Source organism: Meles meles, chromosome 19 (assembly GCF_922984935.1).
Source record: "Meles meles chromosome 19, mMelMel3.1 paternal haplotype, whole genome shotgun sequence".
Classification (NCBI taxonomy): Eukaryota; Metazoa; Chordata; class Mammalia; order Carnivora; family Mustelidae; genus Meles; species Meles meles.
This window is the reverse complement of record NC_060084.1, coordinates 26,528,483-26,553,217: the sequence shown is the minus strand read 5'-3', so window position 1 is coordinate 26,553,217 and position 24,735 is coordinate 26,528,483. Positions and strand designations below refer to the sequence as shown.

The 24,735-nt window shown below is 52.7% G+C and overlaps 1 protein-coding gene across 4 annotated transcripts; it reads left to right on the top strand.

The window, feature by feature from the left end:
* The first annotated feature begins 44 nt into the window (after window positions 1-44).
* Window positions 45-23,069, top strand: ADGRG3 (adhesion G protein-coupled receptor G3). Of its 4 annotated transcripts, none has more exons than XM_045987203.1 (13): window positions 45-178; window positions 973-1,049; window positions 5,665-5,848; window positions 11,187-11,322; window positions 12,764-12,910; window positions 13,716-13,850; window positions 14,383-14,428; window positions 14,567-14,658; window positions 14,791-14,903; window positions 16,868-17,148; window positions 17,358-17,451; window positions 18,831-19,114; window positions 20,701-23,069. In XM_045987203.1, the coding sequence occupies exons 2-13, from the start codon at window positions 986-988 to the stop codon at window positions 20,811-20,813; spliced, it is 1,689 nt and encodes a 562-aa protein (XP_045843159.1). In that variant the 5' UTR covers window positions 45-178; window positions 973-985; the 3' UTR covers window positions 20,814-23,069. The 4 variants fall into 4 exon arrangements, with proteins under 4 accessions (XP_045843159.1, XP_045843158.1, XP_045843157.1 ...); XM_045987202.1 differs by having other exon boundaries at window positions 102-662; XM_045987201.1 differs by lacking the exon at window positions 45-178 and adding an exon at window positions 1,638-3,202 and having other exon boundaries at window positions 997-1,049.
* The last annotated feature ends 1,666 nt before the right edge of the window (window positions 23,070-24,735 follow it).

The following is a 24,735-nucleotide window of genomic DNA, read 5'->3' as shown; positions in this document are numbered from 1 at the left end:
TCCAGAGTCACTGACAAAAACAGGCCAATCAGGAAGTAGCAGGGAGGGCCTCGGGCTGGGGTCCCCCTTCTCAAGACATCAGATGCTGGACAGGTCACTTGATGGTTCTCACTGTGCACTTCACTGGGCTGTAAGGCCTTGGAGAGCTGGATCGCTGTACTCAGAAGGACCCAACCAGGTTTGTGTGCGCAGACATCGCTATGGCGTGGAACATGGACTGAGGCAGCCAGAAGCCTGGAGACCTTGTTCCTGGAGACTGGAGCCTTCCTGGAGCCATCGGGAGAAGCTGGCACCACTGGGAGTTGGCAGAGAGCAAAGCTACAGTTCCACCTGCCCTGGGATTTTGGGGGGCCCAGGGCTTTGCACATGGCTCCAGGCCTGCCCCAGCCCCAGTGAGGCCTAAGGGGGCTGATGCTCACCCTGGCCCTGCCCAGCTAACTTTGCCACTTTCCCAGCTGCTCCCCCACTCCCTGGTCCTGTCTTTCCAGGTGTGCTGGACGCTCTGGGTCCCTCCTTCCAGGCTCTTCTTCACAAACAGGCCCCCGTGAGCCCCTCTGAGGGTCATTGTGCGAGGATGGATCCCCAGTGGTGGGCCCAGCAGGTCGCAGTTCACAGAGCCCTTGTCTACCATCTCACCTCACCTGGCTGCCACCAGGAGGGAGGTGGGACAGGCCCCGTGTTCCCGTCTGCCCCCAAGTCTTCCCCACAGAGGAAGTGCCTGGGGCACCACACCAGAGCCCCACCTGCCCCCCACGGCCCATGAGTGTCCCCGATATCCTCTCTGCACCCCTCCCCAGGTCCAGAGGGCCTGTGGGAAACAGAATCCTGCCTGCACGCTGTGTGGGAGGAAGGGGAAAGGGCTGGGTGGGTCCTCAGACCCCCTGGGTAGAGCATGTCTAGCTCCGGCCCCGCTAGGGGATGCTAGGGGGATATGCCTTCTTGACGGGGTGCTCTCTACCTTTGATCTTGCAGTGACCATGGGACCATGCCAAGGCACCTGGCCTCATCCACACGACTTCCTCAGAGCCATCAGATCTGGAGCCTGAGTGGTCAGCCCCTCCCCTTCCCTTGTGCTGCCCGCCCCCCCCCCCCCCCATGTGTGTTTGCTGCTACCACTTCCCGTCTGGGCCACCAGTGATCAGCTGGGCGATAGGACAGTAATTGCGCAGTGGGGACAGTTGTAAAGAGATAATGACCGTGGCCACGCCCGGCGGTTTGGACAATTCCACTCGCATGATCTCATGAGTTCTTTGCATGTCTTGTAAGAGGTTCAGAACAGCAGACAGCTCACCCAAGCTCACCCAGTCACGATGTGGCCAGGACAGATGTCAGCCCAAGACAGACACCAGCCCAGGCCTCACCAACCTCCAAGCCCACACTCCCGCACACCCTGTCCCACCTCTTCTTTTATCTGGTCTGGGCAGGGAAGGTTGGGGTCTGCAGAGCTTGTCCTCTCCCCCTGGGGCCCCAGCAGGCATGGGATTGATCCCAGTCTTGTTCAACCCATAGGCGTGAGGGAAGGTGCGTTAGCACCACTCACATCCCTGTAGCGAGGCTTGTGCCTGGCATGTTACCGGTTTCCTTGAACCCCCAACACAGTCCTACATGGCAGCCCTATTGCTGTTTCTGCTTTACAGAAGAAGAAACTGAGGATCAGAGAGGTCCCCTGGTACTGAGAAGAGGGTCTGAGTTAGGTGTGTCTGACTCCAAAGCCTGTGCTCGTCACTTTCCCCAGGGGTTGCTTGGGTGTGGAAGCCTCTGTGGCTGCTGGACCCCAACTTCACAGCCCCTAGCAGCGTCCCTGGGTGGGCTGAGCAGCCCCCTCTGTAGGTGGTCACAGGGTGGGGTGAGACAGGAGCGCAGCCCAGTTCCCCACACTAGCCTTTCACAACCCAACTGATGGTGGCGTGGAGCAGGAAGGCGGAGAAAGAGGCCACAGGAAGCATGACACTGAGCAGTGGGGGGTTGCGGGGGGGAGATGAGGGAGGTGGGGACAGGCCGCACCACAGAGCCTGGGACCTGAGGGAACTCTTAGACACAGGGCTCTGGCCAGCGTGGGCAAGCCCGCCCAAGGATGATGACGCCCAGGGCCCTGGGGGTCCTGCTTCTCTCGCTCCTTCTGCTCTGGGCCTCAGGTGAGCAGCTGGTTCCTTGTCCCCCAGGAGACCCAGGGACAGGGAAGTGGGGATGGGTGGGGGTGTCTAGAGCGTGTCTATCCAAGGAGGCCACCCCGATGGCCTCAGCACCTTCTCTCACCCCATCCTGAGTGAGTTGTCATCCTGATAAACTTGGGTCAGTGCTGGGTCTCAGATGTCTTGTGCTCCCACAGAGCTCCCCGTGCTCCCCCAGTCTGGGCTGTTTCCCTTACAGGCCTGGCTCTGGGACACAGGCGGGCCCCAGACACACTCTTACCCAGCTGGCCTCCGAGCTTCTGAGGAGGGGAGTCTCTGGAGGCTGAGGCCAGTTGGGGCTTATGTGGTCCTCCCCACTGGCTCCCCTCTCCTGGTCCCAGGAGTGGCCCCCCAGTCCCCAGTTTCCAGAGCTGGGAACAAGCCTCCCCTCCCCCACTCTCACTGTGGGCCTTGTGCACATACATGCGGGGTTCTCCAAGGCAGTTTGAGGATCCCAGGCCTTGTCTTTGTCAGTTCTCTCTCCTGGGAAAGCCGAGGCCACCCCTGGCCCAGCTGGCCAGCTCTTACCTACCCTCCTTGGGGCCCTGTGATGTCGGCAGTGACCCCCTCACGCAGAGGGAGTGCTCCCATCGCAGTGCCCTCAGTGCTCCTCCTGTTTTGTTCCTGATTTTTTGAGTGTCCTGCATGCCTGCCCAGCAGGGGGGCCATGTGGCTTTGGATGCATGGATCAACCTCTTTGCGCTTGGAAGAATCTTCTCTTCGCTGAAGGGCAAATTTCAGTCGTTGGCCCAAAAAGGGGGCAAAATGGCAGAGTTATCTTCCGGCAGAGCAAGCCATCAGAACCCACAGATTCAGTCACTCCATAACCAGTCGTGGCTATTGTCCAGTCTCCTGGGGCACGTGGGGACACTGGGCCATTCACGGAAGGCCCTTCACAGAACCACATTGGTTGGGACTTCAAGGTTTCCCCGAGAGACTGAGGTGACCTATGGTGATGAGGGAGTTCCAGTTTGGGCAAAGTGCCAGCCGTTTGAATAGCGTGAGGAGCCTTGAGAGGCTTATAAGTAGAGGTAAGTTTCTTTCGTGGACATTTACGGGTCTGTGCATGGGTTCATTCATTCTGTAAACACTGATGGGGAATTCTGGGCTGTGCCGGGCTCTGTGCTGAAGACGCTGTGGCCATGGCAGAAAAAAAAGCAGGTTCCTGTGGTGGTGAGCCGAAGGGAGGGGCAGATAGCGTTCCCCTGACTCCTGGTCCTGCTCCCCGCTTGAACCTGGATTGAGGTGGTCCCTGGAGGCCAGCTTCTGGGGCAGAGCAGGATGGCGGGGGTGGCACAGGTCTTAACTGGGGACTGGCATCGTCCTGCCCAATGCCTGGGCCAGGCGCTCTCCATCTGGGCTAAATGCTTCCAATGTCTTCAAAAAATAATCACACAAAAGATAGCCATCTTTTCTGCACTTGCCCAAAGCTTCTCATATATGACTCTGCCGAAATTTGGCAGCAGGTCAGGAGGGAGGCTTTGTGAACACTCGTCAGGGTGCAGCCCAGCACCCATTTGTAACCCCTCGGGCACACAGAGGGCTAGGAATACATGGAGAGTGGCACCTCCCCTCGCCTCCCCTCCTCTCTCTTTTCCTCTCCCTCTGCTTCCCTCTTCTCTCTCCCCCTTCCTCCTTTATTTAAAAAGCAAACGAGAACCCCATTACATATATAGTCATCTGGCATTTGCTTCTTCCCGTTAAACAGTGTCATGAAGATCTTTCCTTTAAAGATCTATTTACTTATTTGCAAGAGAGAGAGCATGTGCATGTGCGGGGGGTGGGGGGCGGGGCAGAGAGAGAGAGAGAGAGTGATGCTGAAGGGGACTCCCCACTGAGCACAGAGCATGACTTAGGGCTCAATCCCAGGACCCTGAGTTCATGAACTGAGCTGAAACCAAGAGTCAGATGCTGAGCATACTGAGCCACCCTGGCGTCCGCTAACCTACCCCTTTTTTAAAAAGGTCATACATCTGGACCCAGAAATTCCTAGGATCTTAATTTTTAAAAAACATTTTATTTATTTATTTGACACAGAGAGAGACAGATCACAAGGAGGCAGAGAGACAGGCAGAGAGAGCGGGGGAAGCAGGCTCCCCGCTGAGCAGAGAGCCCAGTGCGGGGCTCGATCTCTGGACCCTGAGATCATGACCTGAGCCAAAGGCAGAGGCTTTAACCCACGGAGCCACCCAGGTGCCCCAACCTAATGTTTTTTAATGAATTCTTAACACAAGCTAACAAAGATGTAAGAGTGTTGTTCAAAATAGGAAAAAGAAAAAAAAAAAAAAAGGAGTGAGGCTCCTGAAAGCCCACTAATGAGGACTAGTCGAGAAAGTGTTACCACACCCACCCAGTGGAAAGAGGGATCAGCAGGCTCTGACATGGAGAGCTCCTCAAGATACCTCGCTCAGTGATCCCGTTCATGTAAATTTTTAAATGATTTACATCCAGACACTTGCCTATGTAACAAAAACTTCCATGAGGCTGTGCAGGGAGCTGTCGCTGGTGGGGAACTCTGTGGAGTGTGAGCTGGGAGCTGTGGGGACGTTTACTGCTCGTTTTGTGTTCTTGTGTTCAGTTTTGAAAAAAACTATCCATGTATTAATTTTGTTGATAGATCCGTAACTATGTAGACCTATAGGTACACCCAGTGTGAATACACAAATATATAAACAGTTTTACAATGAAATCCTCACCTCCTGGAGTAACACTGACTCTTTGAACATTTACGATGAGCTGTATCTTTTATGTATATGGATGGTCTCTAACCTTCCCCCAAACTCACAAGGAAGGTATGATTAGTCCCATTTGGCTGATGGGAAGAGGGTGCCTCAGAGAGTTTAAGTAACTTGCCTGAGGTCACACAGCTGGTAAGTGACTCCAAGCTCCGCCCCACCCCCCATATCAGGTGAAAGGGGAACTGAACAGGAAGTCACAAAAGCTGGTCTGTCCTCTTGGAGCTGCCTCCTGCTGGTGCCCTTGCTCAAGGTCACTGAGCTCCAGGGGCCCTTGGTGTTCTTTCCTCACCCCAGGAGGTAGCTTGTGAGGGTCATAATGAGAATGTGGGAGAAAGAGGCGAACCAAGATAGAATACGCCCAAGAGTTACACCATGAGGCCACAGTTGCAAGGGTTTCGGAATGTCTGATGTGGAACAGCTGTGGAAAGCCCAGCAGACTTCCTGGAGGAGGTGGTAAAGGGTAACAGTGCTAACATATGAATCCTTTAATCAACAGAGTCATGTGCCAAGCTCTTTGTACATATCTTCTGCAAAACATCCCACTGGCCCTATGAGGTGGGGGGTCATATCTCCTTTTGCCCTGGAAACTGAGGCCCAGGGAGAGTGAGTCCAGCTCAAGTACACATAGCGTGAATGGATGGGACTGGAATTCTAGGCCATATCACCAGACCCTGGAGCCTGAGCATCTTACCCCCAACCTCCTCCCTTGCTGCCTCCCACCCAGCCCATTCATACCTTCTGCATCCCTCCTTCAGGTATGAAAAATTCTAACAACATACGTGAGCAATGGGGGAGGAAAACTGAGCAATCGAGAAATGTCTGCCTGGGGCTCATCAATGAGGGCCGGTATGAAGATTTCCACCTGGAGAACACTGCTGACTGCTTCACAAAGTGCTCGGAGTCAGGGAATGAACCCTGTGACCTGGAAAACTTACAGAGGTAAGAGGCCGTTCTGACCTAGAGCAGGAATGTGGGGCTCCTTTGAGGGTGGCTGGGAGGCTGTTAGGAAGGGACCAAGTTCTCAGCTCATAACGCTTCTGAAAACACTGCTCCCATCTCCTCTTTCCACTCTCTTGTTTGATACCCACATTCCCTCCGATCCACTCACTGAGACTTCTCTGATCCAAGGATTGCAGAGATGAACCAGCCCCCATCCCTACCACTGTGGAAGGTCAGACACAGGCCCAAATGATGATGATTCTAGAAAGCAATCATAGAAAAGTGTGGGCAAGGTGCCAGGTTAGCTCAGAGAAAAGAAGACTGCCAAGGCTTCACAGAGGAGGTGACTCACGAAAAGGCTTTGAAGACTGCATAGGAGTTTTCTAGTTGGATCTGAGCAATGTTAGGAGCTACAGGCTTCAGAACTTCAGGGAGTATTGGGGGAGAACAGCAGTGCTTTGAAATGTGAAAAAGTGAGGTGCTGGGGATGGAGCAACAATGGGGAGGTGGATTGGGTAGGGAATAGGCTAGAAATATAAGCAGGGAGCAGAGTATGAAGGGTCAGGTAAACTATACCAATGTGGGAGGGGGTAGAGCAAGGACATATTTTTGCATTTGAGAAAGATTGCTCAGGTTTCAGGGAAGGGTACAAGGGTGGTGATACAGGAGACGTGACCAGGTAGGATCCAAGCATGGTCTGGGTAGGTGTGAAGGCTGAACCACCACCTTCACTACCAACTGGCACTGTACATCTGGAAAGGATGGATTAGAAATATCATACAATATAGAATCAGTAAGACCAAGAGACTGATAAGACCAACAGGTTCAGAGATATGGGGATGAGGGAGAAGAAGGGGTTTAGAACATAACATCTCGAAGAATCAGGTTCAAAAATATTTTTGCCCCTCTCTCCTCCTCTCTGAATCAAAGCTGGCCATCATTCTGAGATACTCGGGACAAGTTCATAGCTGGTGCCCAATGCACATTTGTTGAAAAAAACGAATGAAAACCCAGTGTTCTCAGGTTCAGTGTTAGGACAACAATCTGATTGAACTATGTCATTTCCGTGACCTGAAAACACTGCTATCCCCCATACCGAAACTCCTCCATTAGCTTCTTTGCTCCGGGAGGCTGTTCTGGGAATTCCTCTCTGTGCTGCCTTATGGTGGCAATGCGCATTTTGAAAAAAGCAGGGACTCTGGGGTCAGAAGATGTGGATTCTGTTCCCAAATCTAGCAGTTAACCTTCTTTATCTTCACACCCCCATAAGGTCAGTCTGGGCATCAACCCATTTCAACATATGAATTCGCAGGGAGGGCACAAACATTTCATCCCTAACCAGGGCTGTTACGAATAAAGCTGCCAGGAACAATTTTGTACGTGTCTTTTCATGACCATCTACATTTATTTCTCTTGGGTGGGTACCTAGGAGTGGCAGTGATGTCAAAGGTAGATATCTGGGGTGCCTGGGTGGTTCAGTGGGTTAAGCCTCTGCCTTCGGCTCAGGTCATGGTCTCAGGGTCCTGGGATCGAGCCCCAAGTAGGGCTCACTGCTTGGCAGGGAGCCTGCTTCCCTTTCTCTCCCTCTGCCTGCCTCTCGGCCTACTTGTGATCTCTGTCTGTCAAATAAATAAATAAAATCTTTAAAAAAAAAAAAAGGTAGACGTCTGATGAATTTTGGTCAGCACTGCTGAAGTCTTCTATGCGGGTACATTAGTTTACACTCTCGCTGGCAACGTGTGAGAGTTCTTGTGATGCTTGGTATTACCAGTCGTTTTAGTTTTCGCCATTCTGGAAAGGATATGGTGGTACCTCATTTCTTTTTATTAATTTTGATAGCTTTGTGAAGGTACAACTTGCATACTATCCAGTCTATACATTGTTAGAGCACAGTTGAATAATTTAGGGTATATAATGCAATATAAGGAACCATTAAGACAATCATTTTATGGACACTTCCACCAGCCCCCAAAGGACCCTTGTGCCTATTTGCAAGTCATCCGGGCTCGCATCCCCAGCTACTGTCCACCCCTGAGCTGCTTTCTACTTCCGCAGGTGTGCTTTTTCTGGGTGTTTTCTAGAAGGGTATCATACAACATACTGTCTTTTGAGTCTTGTTTCCTTCACATACACTGTTTTTGAGTTATATTCATACATTAGCCTGTATCAACAGTTTGTTCTTTTTTTTTAATCACTGAGTAATATTTCATTGTGTGGACATACTGCGATTTGTTTATTCATTCATCAGTTGATGGACAATTGGATTATTTCCAAATGAATATTATTCATTATGAATATAATGATTATGAATAACGCTGCCGTGAACGTTTGAATTCAGATCTTTGTAGATGTACGTTTTCGTTTCTTTTGGGTAAATGCCTAGGAAAAGAATTGCTGGGATATCTGATATGCTTCGCTTTATAAAAAACGTCCATCTGTTCCTCAAAGGGTATCATTTGCTTTCCCATCAGCATGAGAGAGGGCTGTAGTTCCAGTCCATTTTTGCAACATTGTCAGTCTTCTCGGCTATTATGGCCGTCTCGTGTCAGTGGTAGCTCACTGTGGTTTTAACTTGTGTTTCAGAAATGACCAGTGATGTTGAGTGTCTTTCCATGTGGTGATTAGCCGTTTGTATCTTTTCTTTGGTAGAAATGACTACTCAAATCTTTCTTTTTTTAAATTGGGTCTTGTCTTCTCACTATAGAGTTTTAAGAATTACTTTTTTTTTTTAAATTTTATCTATTTATTTGACAGAGAGAGAGATCACAAGTAGGCAGAGAGGCAGGCAGAGAGAGAGGAGGAAGCAGGCTCCCTGCGGAGCAGAGAGCCCGATGCGGGGCTCGATCCCAGGACCCTGAGATCATGACCTGAGCCGAAGGCAGAGGCTTTAACCCACTGAGCCACCCAGGCGCCCCAAGAATTACTTTTTTTTTTTTTTAAAGATTTTTATTTATTTATTTGACAGAGAGAGAGAGATCACAAGTAGACAGAGAGGCAGGCAGAGAGAGAGGAGGAAGCAGGCTCCCCGCGGAGCAGAGAGCCCGATGCGGGGCTCAATCCCAGGACCCTGAGATCATGACCTGAGCCGAAGGCAGCGGCTTAATCCACTGAGCCACCCAGGCGCCCCCCAAGAATTACTTTTAAAAGAGATTTTATTTATTTGAGAGAGAGAGAGAGAGAGAGCACAAGCAGGGGGAGGGGCAGAGGGAAAGGGAGAAGCGGACTCCCTGCTAAGCAGGGAGCCTGATGTGGGGCTCGATCTCAGGACCCTGAGATCATGACCTGAGCTGAAGGCAGATACTTAAATGACTGAACCACCCAGAGTTTTAAGAATTCTTCATGTATTCTGCATGCCAGTCCTTTATCAGATGTCGATTTGCAAATATTTTCTCTCAGTGTATGTCTTGCCTCTTTGTTTTCTCAATGATATCTTTTGAAGATCAAAAGCACTTAATTTTGAGGAAGTCAGATTTAAATGTGTGTTTGTGTTTGATATCATATCAGAGAAACATTCATCCAGCAACAGATTTTTTAAGTTTTCTTCTATAAGTGTATGTGGTTTTAGCTCTTAAAATTAGGTTAGGGGTGCCTGGGTGGCTCAGTGGGTTAAGCCTCTGCCTTCGGCTCAGGTCATGATCTCAGGGTCCTGGGATCGAGCCCCGCATTGGGCTCTCTGCTCTGTGGGGAACCTGCTTTCCCCTCTCTCTCTCCCTGGCTCTCTGCCTGCTTGTGATCTTTATCTGTCAAATAAATAAATAAAATCTTAAAAAAAAATTAGGTTATATATTTGGAGTAATTTTTTATACATGTATGAAGTAGATGTCTTTATTATTATCATTATTATGATTATTTGCATTTCGATATCTAATTATTTCAACACCATTTATAGAAAAGAATCCTTTTTCCACTTAACTGCCTCTGGGAGGGCATTCCATTGATGGGCTAAATGGGAGCTCCTGGAATGTCTTCTCCCTACCAACATAGTAAACCAGAAACCAAAGTACATCCCTGGGGAGAACTGCAGAGATTAAAGCCACCATAAAGGACTTGAGAGATGCAGGGGAGGGGCGGTGATGCCTATCATAACTCAGTAACTGCCGATCTTAGCTCACCGGAAGCCAGCTGGACATTGGGGAATGCCTATGGACTATCCTACACTTAATCGGGCAGTGAGGGGCGCCTGGGTGGCTCAGTGTCTTCAGTTCAGGTCATGATCTCAGGGTCCAGGCATGGAGCCCCGCATTGGGCTCTCCACTTGGTGGAGAGCCTGTTTCCCCCTGTTTCTCTGCCTGCCTCTCTGCCTACTTGTGATCTCTCTCTCTCTCTCTGTCAAATAAATAAATAAATAAAATCAGGCGGTGAGTCCAATCGCAGCTATGCTCCCAGAGGAAATCAACACAACCCCCGGCAACTGACACGTTCCATGGCTAATGCCTTGTTCTCTATCCCAGTTTTCAAGGGCTACTGGAAATGGTTGACTTTGACCTGGAAGAGCCAACAGTAGATTACCATCGTTTCCTCTGCGCTCTGTCAATTCTCCTGATCTCTGTCATCATTCAGTTCACAGAGACCTTAGTAATCTTGACACTCTACAGAGCACTGTCACTCTGTTGGCAACATCATGGGGACTGGATCTGATGAGCAAAATTAGCAAGTAGTTAAGATGCCTTAGGGAAGCAGATGTGGACTAGAGGATGGGAAGTAAACCCCACAAGAGTTCAGGGGCCCTTCACCTCAGGGAATCTTCTGGGCATTCAGAGGTCTGGAGAATATCACGATATCCGTTCTGAGGGTGAAGGCAAGTTGCTGAGCCTCACACCATTTACAATGTAAAAAAAAAGAGACGACATGGAAAAACACATCTCATGCAAACATGAACCAAAGACATCTGCGTGGCTATGCTAATATCAGACAAAGAAGATGGTGTTAAACAGGTGTCAACTTTGTCACTAAAAATTCAACTTTACATCTGTACTTTAGACTTTCTGACTCTGTGTTACATTTCACAACTAAAGTAATTTTCAGGTGCTCTGAGAACCAAATCGGGAAATCTTCCCTCAAGAAAGGGAATTGCATTGTTTTGTGAGGCCAAAGAATTTTTAAGTGCATATATCTATGCGTATTTATAGGTGTGTATTTATATATATAGAGAAATACAATTAAGTGCTTATATATATAATTATAATTCACTATTATATTTGGTAACAGTGAAAGTCACAATACTTCTTTATTTAGACTTTTAAAAGGTAAATAAAAGCTAGATACTTTGTGTATCTCCGTCAATGGATTTCAACAATCTCGTTCTGCTGCTTCTGGCTGGCCTATGTTCTAATGGCAGGTACTGGTTGAAATTCGAGTACCATCTGCTGGAGAGTCCGACGAGCATAGTGAACATGTCTTTTTTGAAGGCTGCTGTCCAGAATGTCAGCACCCACATCTCAAAAGACCTGTTCTTCTCCCTGACGCCTTCCCAGGTAAAGAGTTCCCTATCCCTGTTGGCTGGTTCTGGCTCCATTTCCCTCCGCCATATTTTTCAGAGCTCTGAGAGACTCCTGGTCTGTGTTTGGTGCCCACCGAAGCTTATCCCTTGTATGTCCCATTTGATAGTGCTCTGTCACTTTGCTAATGGTGCTAGTGAGTTGCTTGGGTGGGTGGATCCAGGTGACAGATGACACAGGGCATGAGGCTGGTACAATTCGGAAGACCACCCAGTTGAGAGTCAGGGGATCTGGGTTCCAGTCCTGGACTCCCCACCCCTTTACTAGGCGTTTTCCAGGAAACCCCTTCCCCTCTCTGGGCCCCAGAGCCCTCATCTGTAAGATGCGGTCTAGATTTACACGGGTCTGGATTCAAGTCCCAGCTCTGCTCTTTACCAGCTAACGTGATGTTGGGTGCATGACCAGAATTTTCTGAGCCTTGGTTGCCCCATCTGCAAAATGGTGCTGGCATGGCCCACTTGCAATGTTGTGGGAGATAAGGCACAGGGAGTGCTGGGTGCAGGGGGCAGGGTGCAGCCTCCCTTAAGGGGTGAAGCTGAGTGCGGAAGTTCAGGCAGCAGGCAAGCTGGCCATCATGGAGGTCCTTCTAGATCTGTCTGGAAAAGAGGACATGAAAGATAGGGCCCTTATTGATGCGACCCATCCTCTGCATGGAGGCACCCGCTGGCCCTGGAGATCACCTCACATCCTTTGACAAGGGTCCAGACTGAGAAGGAGAAAGTTGGGTGCCTTGCCTCCAACCTTAGCTCCTTCTGTTCCAGTGCCCATGGGATGCCTGTGAGGCAGGACCTGGTGAGACCAGGCTACAGGCCCCGTGGACCAGTGAGGTCAAGAATGAACAAATCACCAATGAAATTTATTTTACTATTTTAACCATTGTTCGCTTTTACGAAATTTGCTGTTGGGCAGGGGGTGGAAGTCACATTCTGTGTAAAGTTTTATATTTTCCGCCTCTGCTCACAAGGTCTCTTCCTGGGGGCTTTATTCTTTCCAGTTATTCCCAGGTCAGTACCCAGACACCATGATCCTAAAATCTTGTGTAAGCACAGCAGCTGGCAGGACGCAGGCCAGAAGTGCACCACAACCAACCCTCCCTCACACACTTGCCAGATGAACTTCACTGCCCACTCAGCCTGACTGTGACGGGAGGTCACACAGCTTCCTGGTTAGCCCCATTCTCCATAGTGGGACAACTGAGGGTCATGAGGGCCGTGGCTTCTCTGTAAGCTCACAGCCTGGACCGAGCCAAGCTAGCTGTGTGGCCCCAGGGGTCCTGACTCTCAGAGTGACGCCGTCAGGTTTTGCCCCTCCCCCTGGTGCCTTAGTTTCCCCTCCCAAGTGGGGGAATGGCAAGAGCCCCATGTTGGGGGCTGGAAGCCTGGGATAGAGATGGGAGCTCTGGGGTCTGTGGTTCCAGGTTCCAGGGCTGGTGACAGAGGACGAGCATGAACACCCCGACAGAGTCCGGCTGCCCAGGAGTCTCTTTGAATCCCTGCAGGAGAACAGGTCAGAGGTCTTGCTGGCCATCACTATCCTGGACGTCGGTCCGGGGAATCTGTTCAAGGTGAGGAGAGGCCTAGTGGGGGCTCAGGGCAGCTCAGTGGGTCAATGCTTAGGTCACCAGGGCCCTGTGCCCCAGCTTACCTTCTCTGGAGTCTTGCCTGTGGGTCCCCATGGGGATGAAGGAGGGGATGAGCCTGTGGAGAGCATTTCTAAAGCAGCCTGAGGTCACCCCAGACTTCTGTCTCTGGAGTCTGTGCACTGCACTCACACTGGTCACACTCAGATGTTTGGATCCACAAGTCCGTGTCCTTGAACTTGTATGTGTAGCCCAAGTGCTTGTATCCCTCTGTGTGTCCTTGTGCATGGACGAACGTGCATGTTCTTTCATACTCCTGGTGCACATACAGTCACGCGTGTTCCTGTATGACCGTGTCCGCACAAGCAAGTGCACCTGTGTTCTTGCAAATGGGTCCTGGGCAAGCATCTTCAGAGGCATGTAATGCACTCACGTGTGGAGAGAGTGCACCACGAGTGCCCTCTATTTGGGGCCGATCTCTCTTCCAGCCCTGCGCTCCTCTGGCTCAAAGGGCAGAGTCGCTCTGGGGCCAGCAGTGGAGAGCTGTCCGGTGGATGGCTTTGCGGCCAGTTGGCCTGGGGTGCGGGGCTCCCTGTGATCCAGCCCGGGCAGGAGACTGCAGGGGGCTGCGAGAAGAAGGTTGCCCATGGCCCCTGGGTCCCCTGGTCCCTAGCCACAGACTTTGCTCCCCAGGCAAGAGCCGTGGGTCCTGGAGGTTCCCAGGAGCCCCCATCAATGCTGGGCTGGGATAGCCCCTTCTGAAGCCCGGCCCCCCATCTCTTTTCCACAGGGCCCCCAGCTCAGCCTGGAGGATGGCAGCTACGTGTTGAACAATCGCCTGGTGGGCCTGAGCTTGGGCAGTATACCTGTCAGAAAGCTGGCTGAGCCTTTGGAGATCACCTTCTCCCACCAGCACCTACCCTCTGTGAGCCCCCGACCCAAACCTGGCAGCTTCTGAGGGGCAGACAGGCGGGGGGTCACGCACACGCATACGGATAGACAGGTGCAGGACTCTGCACCTACCAGCCTTCCACATCCCCCCAGCCACTAAGACCACATGCCACCTGCACGCGAATGTCTGCTTGACCCGCAGACACCCTCCCACTCCTGCTTACAGAGGAGCACCACGGACATGGCAAACCCATGAGCACGCACAAGGGATTACATGCCCACCCACATGTACACTCCCCTAAAGGCACATGTACACAGACATGCTACCCTCCCCGCGCCACAGCCCCACAGTGTCCACACCTCTCATATGCTGATCCACGCACACCAAATGGTGTACTTCATGGTCCTGTGTGACCCGTGGGGTGAGCCTTGCTTCCTACCCAACGCGCACCCTGGGGGTGGGGGTAGGACACCCTGTCCTCTCCCTTCCCTTCCCCGCGCTCTGCTCTCCTCTCTCCCAACCTCCCCCTGCCTCATCCTGCCTCTCCCTGACACCCACTCTCTAGTTTCAGAACATGGCCCTCAGCTGTGTGTTCTGGGATGCGACTAAAGGTAGGAAGGGAGGGTGTGGGGGCAGAGCTCCACAGGTGGGGGCCCCTCCCCTCCCTTCCTTCCTCTCTGGTCCCCTCCACTCTCCCATATTCTCATACACTCCCCTATGTTCCCTGCCCTTCCTCTCCACGGTCTCAGGAGACTGGTCTTCCATGGGCTGCTCCACGGAGTTCAGAGCCAAGAGGACCATCTGTCGCTGTGACCATCTGACCTTCTTCGCTTTGCTGCTGGTAAGGGCCCGCCCACCCCGATCCCAGCAGTTCTGGAGGCACCGAGGTTTCCTGGCAGGGTCCAGAGCCTCTGGGATGTGTGGGACCTGGCCTCCAACTGATGGGGTCCCGGTTTGGGGGGGTCGCCCACAGAAGCCGATCTTGGACCAGGCCACCGTCCAGTCCCTGATTCGCATTTCCCAGGCTGGCTGTGGAGCCTCTATGATCTTCCTGGCCTTTACCATTGTCCTCTACGTTGTCCTAAGGTGGGTGATGCCCCACCCCCACCCCAAGTCTCCCTCTCTTCTCATGCGTGGGAGAAGAACAGGTTAGAAAGCTCCCTGCTTGTGTGGCATTATACTGGTAGCCTCTCCAAACTTTACATTCCTCATTTATAAAATGGGGTTGGGGGTTGAAATGTGTCAGAGCTATTTCAGTGGGTAGTGGCAGGAACTCAACTCAAATTCACTTAAACACAATGGGGAATATGTGGTTGGTGGACTGAATCTCCCTTCAGGCATGGTTGGATCCAGGGGCTCAAAAGATGTCCCCAGGACTTGCTCTCCCTCTGCCTCTCCCAACTTTGCTCTCTCCTTTGTCAGCCATGTCAAGCAGCTTCTTCACTCTCAGGGGCCTTGGGAAGACCAGGGATTGTCTCATAGCTTCTTAGCTTCCTAGGTAGCAAATTTTCTATATCAAATTCCAACACTGAAGCCTTTTTTTTTTTTAATTTTATTTTGATATAATCGTAGACTAACAGGAAATTACAAAAATACTGTATAGAGTCCCCTGGTTTCTTTTTCCAGCTTTTCCAGTGATAACATTTTCTAGAACTGTAGTATCATACCAAACCAGGAAATCGACCTTGGTACAGTGCCAGAGGACATCTTCTGTAAATTTTTACATGCATTTGTGTGTGTGTGGTGGTGGTGGTGGGGGTTCTATGCAATTTTATCCCATGTAAACCAGAGCAGAGTTTTGCTGGTCTCATTTGGGTCATGTGCCCATGACTGAACAGGCCACTGTGGTCAAGAGATTGATGACACTGATTGGCCAGGCCAGGTCATGTGATTGCTCTTGGATTTGAGCTAACAAAAGGCCAACCTCACCCCAAACATCAGGGCTGCCTGCAGGGAAGGGTGTTTCTCAGAGACACACAGGTCTGTTTCCAGAAGAAGGAGCAGGTGCAGGACAGGCAGAGATCACTGTGGCCTGTGCTCAGGCTCTCTGGGTCCAGACCAGGGCTCTCCATGTGTCTCTTTGCCTCTGTCCCCAACTGGCCCTGGCTGTAGCCTTGTCTAGCCTCCCTCCTCCTCCATCTCAGACTAAAGCATGAGTGTGAGCAGTGCCAGCCCTACCCCCCACCGAGCCCGGGCCTGGAGCACAGTCCCCATTCCCAACAAGGTGAGCGGGACTTGCCAGTTGGCCACACTGGTAGACCTCATGAACCAGGCCTGGCACGCTGGGAGAACTCATTACTGCCCGTCATGGGTGGGCCTTGGCATCTCAGGTGAGGTGGACACGATGCCTCATACTCCCGTCTAGGCACCCGGGGCATCACTATCCCTCCAGTGAGAGCCCTCAGAATCTGATTTGCTAGGAATTCTGAGTGGGAGCTCCACAGAGAGGGAGTGAGTCCCCGTCCTCTCTGGGCCTCACCCTACTACGTCTTGGCCTCCTGCCTCTGTGCCCTGTTGGTCAGTCTACTCACTCAAATAACGTGGGCAGAGCCCCTTGCTACCTGTTGCGCTGGCGCTCAGTTACAGTGGGGGGGGGGGGGGGGGGCTACCCTGCGCTGCAGGAAACTTCCAGGCCAGCATGGGCTAAGTGGCATTCAGAGACAGCTTCCTGAGGAGGAAATGCCCAGGGAAGTTTCTGAAGGAAGAATAGGAAAAGGCATTGAGAGCAGAGAGCAGAGCAGAGGCGAAGTCTGGGAGGGGTGGAAAAGCCAGGTGCAGTCCGGGAATTGCCAAGTGTGCGGTTTGGCTCGAGCACTGCACAGAGGATGAGGTCTGCGGGACGTGGACCCCCCCAGGGCCCCGTGGGCCCCGTGAGAGAGAGACAGCTCCTGCGCCCCAGCCCTACGGCACTCACCCTCTGGGGGCTGGTGCGGGGGGGGGGGGGAGGGGGGACCGGGGGCCGTGGGGTGGGGAGGCTTGGGTGCAGATCCTAACCGAGAGGAGCTGCGGCCCCGCCCCCTGCCGCCTCTCATTGGCCCTTCTTGCCCCAGGTGCTACTGGCAGAGGTTCAAGTCAGAAGACGCCCCCAAGATCCATGTGGCCCTGAGTATGAGCTTGTTTCTCCTGAATCTCACCTTCTTCTTCAATATGGGATACGGCCCTCAGCCGTCGGGTGTCGCCTGCCGGGTCCAGGCGGCTGTCTTCCACTATTTCCTGCTCTGCACCTTCACCTGGATGGGCCTGGAAGCCTTCCACCTCTACCTGCTCGTCATCAAGGTCTTCAACACCTACTTTGGGCACTACTTCCTGAAGCTGAGCTTCGTGGGCTGGGGTAGGTGCAGCTTGGGGGTGGGGGTGGGGTGGGCAGAGAGCGTGGCCGGCCTAGAGAGGGGCGGCGGGGAGAACTGTTTCGGGCAGAGAGGTGTCTTCCTCGCTCAGACAGGCTCAGGGTTTGAGGCACGGGAAGCTGGAGGGGATTTTGGAGGAGGACGTGCCAAGGGAGCCCCAGCGATGCTGTACCTCCTCCCCCGTTGTACCCAGGCCTGCCTGCCCTCATCATCTTTGGCACCGGGAGTGCGGACAGCTATGGCCGCTACACCATCAGGGACAAGAGGAACGCCACCACCCTGGAGCTGTAAGAGGGGGCTGGGGGGGGGCAGCGGTGACATCAGGCCCCTGGCTGCACACATCTGGGCCAGTGGGATGTTGGGAGAGGAGGGGATCCTCGGAAGAGAGAGCAAGCCAAGGCAAAGGACTCTCCAGCTAGCTCACAGTCTGGAGGGGTAAACCGAGGATTGGAAGGAGAAAGTGCAATGAGACGGGGGTTTCTGAGACGGGAGAGAGTGAGCTGAGGCAGGATGCCTTGCTCTAGCCTGGCCACCACCAACTCGAATGGCAACTTTGGGCACATTTAAAAAGGTATCCCCTCCCTCTCCACTCTGCTAACCTGCTATGCCAGGGGCTCAGCCTGGGGAATGGGAGGTGAGCTGGATTTCAGCCTGACACCCCCCCCCCCCCCCAGCCAGGTACCCTTGTGCAGGACACAAGCTGCCCAACGTTGGTGGCAGGCCTGGTTCTAGCTAGGTTCTGCCTCTGAATTTCTATGTGGGCTAGCCTGGCCTCCCCTGGGGCCTCAGTGTCCTCATTTGTACTGGGGTGGGGGGTGGTGATGGACATTCTCTTGGGCCTTTGGCCCTGCAGTGCAGAAGCATGGGGCTGAGTGAGCCTTCTCCGAGGTGCCCTCCCCAGGCCCCAGGGCTCTGTGCTAAGAGAGGCTGGTGGGGTCTTGGTCCTGTCCCTAGAGCCTCAGATGCAGGGGTCACAGGGGCTGGGGAGGTGACATATGTGGACGCGGGGGCCCAGGTGGGGCCTGTAGTAGATAGGCAGTCGCATACCTACCTAATGTCCCTCGGGCGGGCATGCACAGAGCTGCCAGCTGTATGCTTTTATAGGAAAAACAGAGGGGCACCTGCGTGGCTCAGTGGTTGAGCGTCTGCCTTTGGCTCAGGTCATGATCCCAGGGTTCTGGAATTGACCTTGGAGTCCAGGATCGAGCTCTGAGTCCTACTCTCTGGTCAGTAGGGAGTCTGCTTCTCTCTTGGCCTCTCCATTCCCTCACCCCCCAGCCCCCACCGCTCATACTTCCTCCCTCACTCTCCCTCAAATGAATAAATAAAATCTTAAAAAAAAAAAAAAGGAAAGCAGAAATCTGGATGCTTATGCCAAACCTCACACTTTTTAAAGGGTGTTCATTAGTTTAATTTTTTTACAATACAATGTGGGGTAAACCAAACATGTCTTTGGGGCCAAATTGGCTCCTTTGCACTTGCTGTTCTGAAGAGATGGCAGATTGGAGCCTCATGACAGCCCCTTCCCAGGAGAATGGGGGGTTGGTGGGTGGTGGGGGTGGGGGAAGGGGTCTTTTGGGTCACAGAAAGTTGGTCAGGGGAGAGTGCCGGGGACTTGCTGGGTGGGGGCACATCTCCAGCCCTGGTGGCCATCTGCCTCCTCCAGGTGCTGGTTCCAGGAGAAGACGGCTTTCTCTGCCCTCTATGTCACTGTCCACGGCTACTTCCTCGTCACCTCCCTCTTCAGCGCTGTGGTCCTGGGCCTAGTGGCCTGGAAGATTTTCACTCTGCCGAGGGCCACAACAGACAAGGAGCAGGGACCAAACTGGAAAGGGGTCCTCACCGTGCTGGGGCTCTCAAGCCTGGTGGGTGCCACGTGGTGGCTGGCCATCCTCATGCCGCTGGGCTGGCCCACCATCTATATCTTCGCACTCTTCAACTCCCTGCAAGGTGAGGCTCCGGGGGCAGGCATGTGATGTGTAACCTAATCTGTGAGGGGGTGTTTTGGGGGCATGGAGAGGGGTGGATGGCAAGACGTGGGATTCTGCTCAGGCTGGCTGACCTAGGAACTGGCACCAGCCACCCAACCGAAGCAGATACTTCCCCGATTTTTTCCTCCGGAGCTCTGTGGAGTGTCTTACCTTCTCTCTGTGAAAACTCCTTCCCTCTCTCCACTGGTCCTTTCCTACCCAGGGTCCCAAATGACTTTTTCCATCCCATGTGACCTTTCCTGGCATGTGGTCTGATTCAGCTTGGTCTGTGTTCTCAGGAGAGTCAAGGATTGGATCAGGCCATCTTGGGCTAGGTGTCCACCTCTGGTCCAGGCAGCTGTGACCAGGAGGTCAGGGGCACGTGACATGATGGGCACATGATGCAGATGGTCTGTAAGGAATTGCGGTGGCAGAAGGACGTGATTAGCAGACAAAATGACTGACAGGTGTGCTCCCCGCCTCCACAGGGTCTTCCTCTGATATCCCAGCATAGAGCCAGGCGCCTGGAGTGTGACTGATGACTCCCCCTTCCTCTTCGCTCCCCACACAATGTCATACACAGGCATCACAGCCTAAGAGAAACTGCTGTGAAGGGAGTGATGAGGTGTGCTTTGACTTTGAGTCCAAGTCTCACAGCCAGTGGCTGGAGGCCCACCCAAACAGGGCTGGCTCCCAGGGCCTCCTGAGACCGTGTGGCATTGCAGTTGGGTGGCCCTGGGGATAAGCAGACCCGGAAGGGAACCCTGGTTCCACATACCACCTCAGCAAGTCCCCAGCCCCTCCGATCATCTTTAAAGCTGGGACAAAGCTGGTATTTTTCTCATCAGATTTTGCGATGAGTAACTGAGCTAATGCTTGTAGGAGACACAGATGGTTCCCCGGGGAAGAATCATGAGTCCGCATCGGGGACATCCCGGGGTTGGGGAGGGAGGCACCTTGAAACTAGACTGTGTCATTATTCTTCCAGGGGCCACCTTTTGTGTTTAAGCCTGAACACTTCACTCTACGGAGTTGTCTCAGCTGAGTGCGAGCGCCTCAGTACATCGCTCTCCCAAACATAATGGTCCTTAGTGCGCTTGAACGTGTCTCCATCATTTGCTGGTTGTTTCGACGTTTATTTAGTTGTAAACTCCTTTTAAACCTACACAGCATTTTGACTTTTCTATCGATTTCTGTGCTTAATCTAATTTTCATACCTCCCACTTTCCTGCTTCTTCCTGCTGGCGTGAGTCCTGGAATAACTCTTAGCGGAGCGTGGCAGAAGCTGGGCTGGCTGTTGGGTCTGCATGAAAACGCCTTTATTTCACTCTTCCCTTTCTGTGATAGATGTATGTCTATGTGATTGTCAGGGCCTCCGTTTCTCTCTTCCAAGATTTCTCTTTGGTTCTTGGTTGGGCGTCGGTTTCGTTTTTGCCTGATCTTTCTTTCCATCAGTTCTTGAACCTTTGCAATGGAACAATCTGTCGCTGTGTAGCCACTGGCCAGGCTGCCCAGCGCACTGGGGGTCCGCACGCAGGCTCACGGAGGCCCCCTCCTTCCCAACAGGTGTCTTCATCTTCTGCTGGTTCACCACGCTCTACTTCCCCAGGCAGAGCACCGTGGCCTTCTCCTCTAGCGTGCCCCAAGCTGACCAGGTCCACACCACGTCTCATGAATAGGAGGCCTCCGTGGGGTCAGGCTGGGAGCCAGCCCCGCATTCTGGACTCAGCTCTGACTCCCCATGTGGCCTCAGGCTGTTCCCTGTCTCGTTCTGGGCTTCAGTTTCCATGTTTTTACAATGTGGCTGGGGAGGGAGGAGATGGGGACCAGGGGGGACCACCTGGCCTCAAAGGTTCCATCCAGATACTTTGATGGGTCCTAAAGTCCATAAATTGAGGATAGTAGGAATCTAAGTTTCTGATTCCCTGAAGACCCCTGCCAGCACAGAGCATTGCCCCTCATCCCTATGCCCACCTGAAGACCTGTCAGTACCGCCCCCTCTCCCACCCCCACCTCTTGCCTTCATAGCCAAGCAGCTCATCTCTGCCATTGGCCACCTTCTGGTCTCCCCTTGAAGGATCCCAGCCTCTCCCTTTCCTCCCTCTTCCATTGCCCTCCCACACCCCCACCCTATGGCTGCCTGTCCCCACCCCCTCAGGCACTGGGGCAGTTGTGGACTAGAGCTTTCGGTCTATCTTCAAGGATGAGCTCCCACAATTCAGGGGGCTGCCAACCCTCCAGCTCTCCAGGGACACGGAATTTCAGAGAATGCCACTTCTTCGGTAGTGGGTGTCATACCACTAGCGGCTGCCCCCGGATTCTGATGGCTGCACGTGTGGCCCGACCTCCAATCCGCTCGTCCCTGTGGGCTGGAGGGCAAATGGTCCAGGGCTCTGCACATGGGAGGGCCAAGGGCCAGGGCAGGGGAGCTGTGGGCGGGGCTAAGTGGAGAGAGAGCAGGCTTTTCCCCTAGAATCCCACACAGCAGGCACATCGGCCTCACTCCCCAGCTCAGCCCAGCCCGAGCCTCGCACGGTTCAGGCCCCAGATAAATATCTGTTGGCTGAAAAGCTGGATGTGTGAGTTTGGTATCAGCTGGGCAGTGTTCTGAGCTGGGGAGGGTCTCAGGCCAGATGCAGCACGGGTCTGTGTCTCCTCCAGTGGCTGGCCTCTGTTTCACAACATTGCGCTGGTTTCCTTGGTAGGAGACAAAAGAGGCATAGATGAGAGAGAGAGAGAGAGAGAGAATGAATAGATAAACCAACACAAAGAAAGAAAAAAAGAGTGGAAGGGACGGAAAGACAGCAGCATCCTGGCTGGCCCCACCCCACACAATTATGCCCCAGCTGCAGCCTTAAGTTCCTAACCCCTGGGGCCATCTTGCCTTCTCTAATCACCCCCTCCCTTGCCAGTGTGCTTTGCCAAGGTCAAGCACCCGCTAGAGGTGAGAAGTCACTGTTAGGAGACCGTCCCCCACAGTCCCTGGGCTGCCAGCCCGCCTCCTGCTCCCTGATGCCCGTGCCCATTAGATGCCTTCTCTTCTCCCTCCTCCCACCCAGCAAAGGGATGAAAGACAGGAAGGCAGAGGCCCTTGCTTTATGCAAGTCACTGTGTTCCTGGAAGAGAAATTCTAGGGTGTGGACAATTGCAACAGAGCCACATGATATCAGGTTTTGTGGACCAGCTTGGTGGGTTGGGGGACTTAGTTTACAGACATCTGTTTCTCATTTTGGAGGGCTGGGCTCCCTGACCCCCAAATCTCAGAGTTTCTGAACACAGCCCTGCGTGCTCTACAGCTGCTTCCGTGTCGGACGGGCCTGGGTTCAAATCCCGACGCTGCTACTTAGGCCCTGTGTGATATGGAGCACGTCACCTCACCTCTGTGAGCCTCAGTGTCTCTGTCCATAAAAATAGAGGTCATCAAGTTCCTGCCTCGACCTGAGAGCATTAAGTGAGGTGGCAAAACTAAAGACCCTGGTATTGGAGACTCCTGCGGCTTAAAGAAAGGGCAGGTGGCACCTTTGTGTGAAGCGTGAGCCTTTGAGACCTGTGTGTAACATGGGAGGGGTATGAAGGGTTAAATCTACCTTCCAGATTCCTTCTACAGCCCTTGCCAAGTGGATGCCAAGTGGACCGGCCCCCTGTGTGGGAGGAGGAAATCGAGGCTCAGAGAGGTCCAGCAACCTGCCCAAGGCTACTCAGCACACAGGGCTGATGCAGAGCTGGGCTTTTCTGGGCTGCCCGTTCTTCCTCCCAGAGCATTTTCTGGGTTCCAGAACTATTGCCTCCGCCGTGATCCCTGAGTCTCCAGGGAAACGCTGGGCTCTGGCTTTCCCAGTTGGATGTGGGAACAACAAAACCATAGCCACCGAATGGGCTGGATTTCCTGGTGCCGATGGAGAGGGAACATAGGGAGATGTGCTTAATGGTGGGGATGTGTCTAGGGAGATGTGCTTAATGGTGGGGATGTGTCCCTTTCCACTGACTGTCTAGCCCAGGGCCAGGCAGGGGCAGAGGGGCTGGGGTCCCTCATTACCTGGGGTCACCCTAAAAGCGGCTCCAAGTGCCAAGCTGAGCATGTGCTAAGGGCAGGTGGTAAAAATGCACCCCAAGTCTCAGTGCAGATGGATGGGGCTCCACCATCACCACAGGACCACAGCAGCAATCTGGGAGATGGGCAGCACTAGGCTTAAAGGCACAGACTCCGAGGTCAGCCCGTCTGGACCACATTCTTCCTCTGCAACTCGCACTGAGCCAGTTCCTCCCCTACTGAGCCCATAAAGCAGACAGAGCAGTCAGGGCCCCACAGAATGGATGAAGGCTTCAGGGACATTCTGGCTGGTAGGGCTGCCCAGTGTCTGGACCCCCGGCCCAGCATGAAAGTGACTGAGCCACAGCTTTGCTCCGGGCCACCGTGGTCATCTGCAAGGAGGGCCTCCCGCCATGCCTCCCTGCCGGGTTCTTTCTGCTCTGTCCCAACTTCTTCATTCCTTGTAATTTTCACTATGTTACAACAAATGTGCAGGGAATGAGAAGACGTACTGGCCCTGTGCTCCCAGATGGATAGCTTAATATCAAAAGACAGCAACTCTTCACAAATTAACCTAAGAATACACGCGGTTCCAATAAAGATTTTAAATGGTATTTTCTTAGACTCTCCCAAAATGTACTCTAACATTCATACAGAGGCAGATGGCCCTCAAATACTTAAGTTAACCTTAATGAAAGAGAGCGTAGAAAGATTTGACCTGCAGATGTAAAGATATTACAAGGCCATACTGGTGAATCCAACATGGGATCTGAGCGGGGATAGGCATGAAGGCCAGTGGAACAGAAAAAAGGGCTCAGCGGCAGATTTATACACACCTGGGGGTCTTACGGCACAACAATAGTGGCATCGCCAATAAGGGACAGATAGTCTCACGATGATGTTGGAAAAGTGGCTCATTATATGAGGAAAAATAAAACAGGATCCTTCCCTAACTTCTTATCCACAGATGGGCTCCAGGCAGAGTAAAGTTTCTCAATGGAATGGCAAAACGATAAAGTTAACGTGGTAAAATATTTTTGTGACCTAAGGACAAGGAAGGACTTCTCAAACAAAAAATCATAAGCACAAAACATCAGACCAAGAGCGGGTACGTTTCATTACATCAAAATGAAGCGTTTTTCTGTTCAGTGGAAGACACCATAGGCCACGTTAGCAGGCGTGGGACAGAGTGGGGGAAGGTATTTGCAACATCTGAAACCAAGAATTAACATCTGGAAGGCCTGCAAATCAAAACAAGGGTACTTCCCTAATAGAGAAAAATGGGCTGAGGTTTTAAATGGCAATTTCAGAGAAGGAACTATCTAAACATAATAAGTTAGCCCATGAAGACACATTGGAAATCATTCGTGATCACAGAGTTGCACTTGAAGATGACAGGGGGAACATCACTGTATCCTCATTGTATGAAACTGGCCAAGGGCAGGACAGGAAGCTGGATAATGTCAACTACTGGGTGGGGGGTGAGGGTACTAGGATCTCTCAGGCCTCGTGGACCTTGGGTAGAGTGTAGCTTTCACAGCCTGGAGAAAAACAGGGAGCTGCCTCTCATT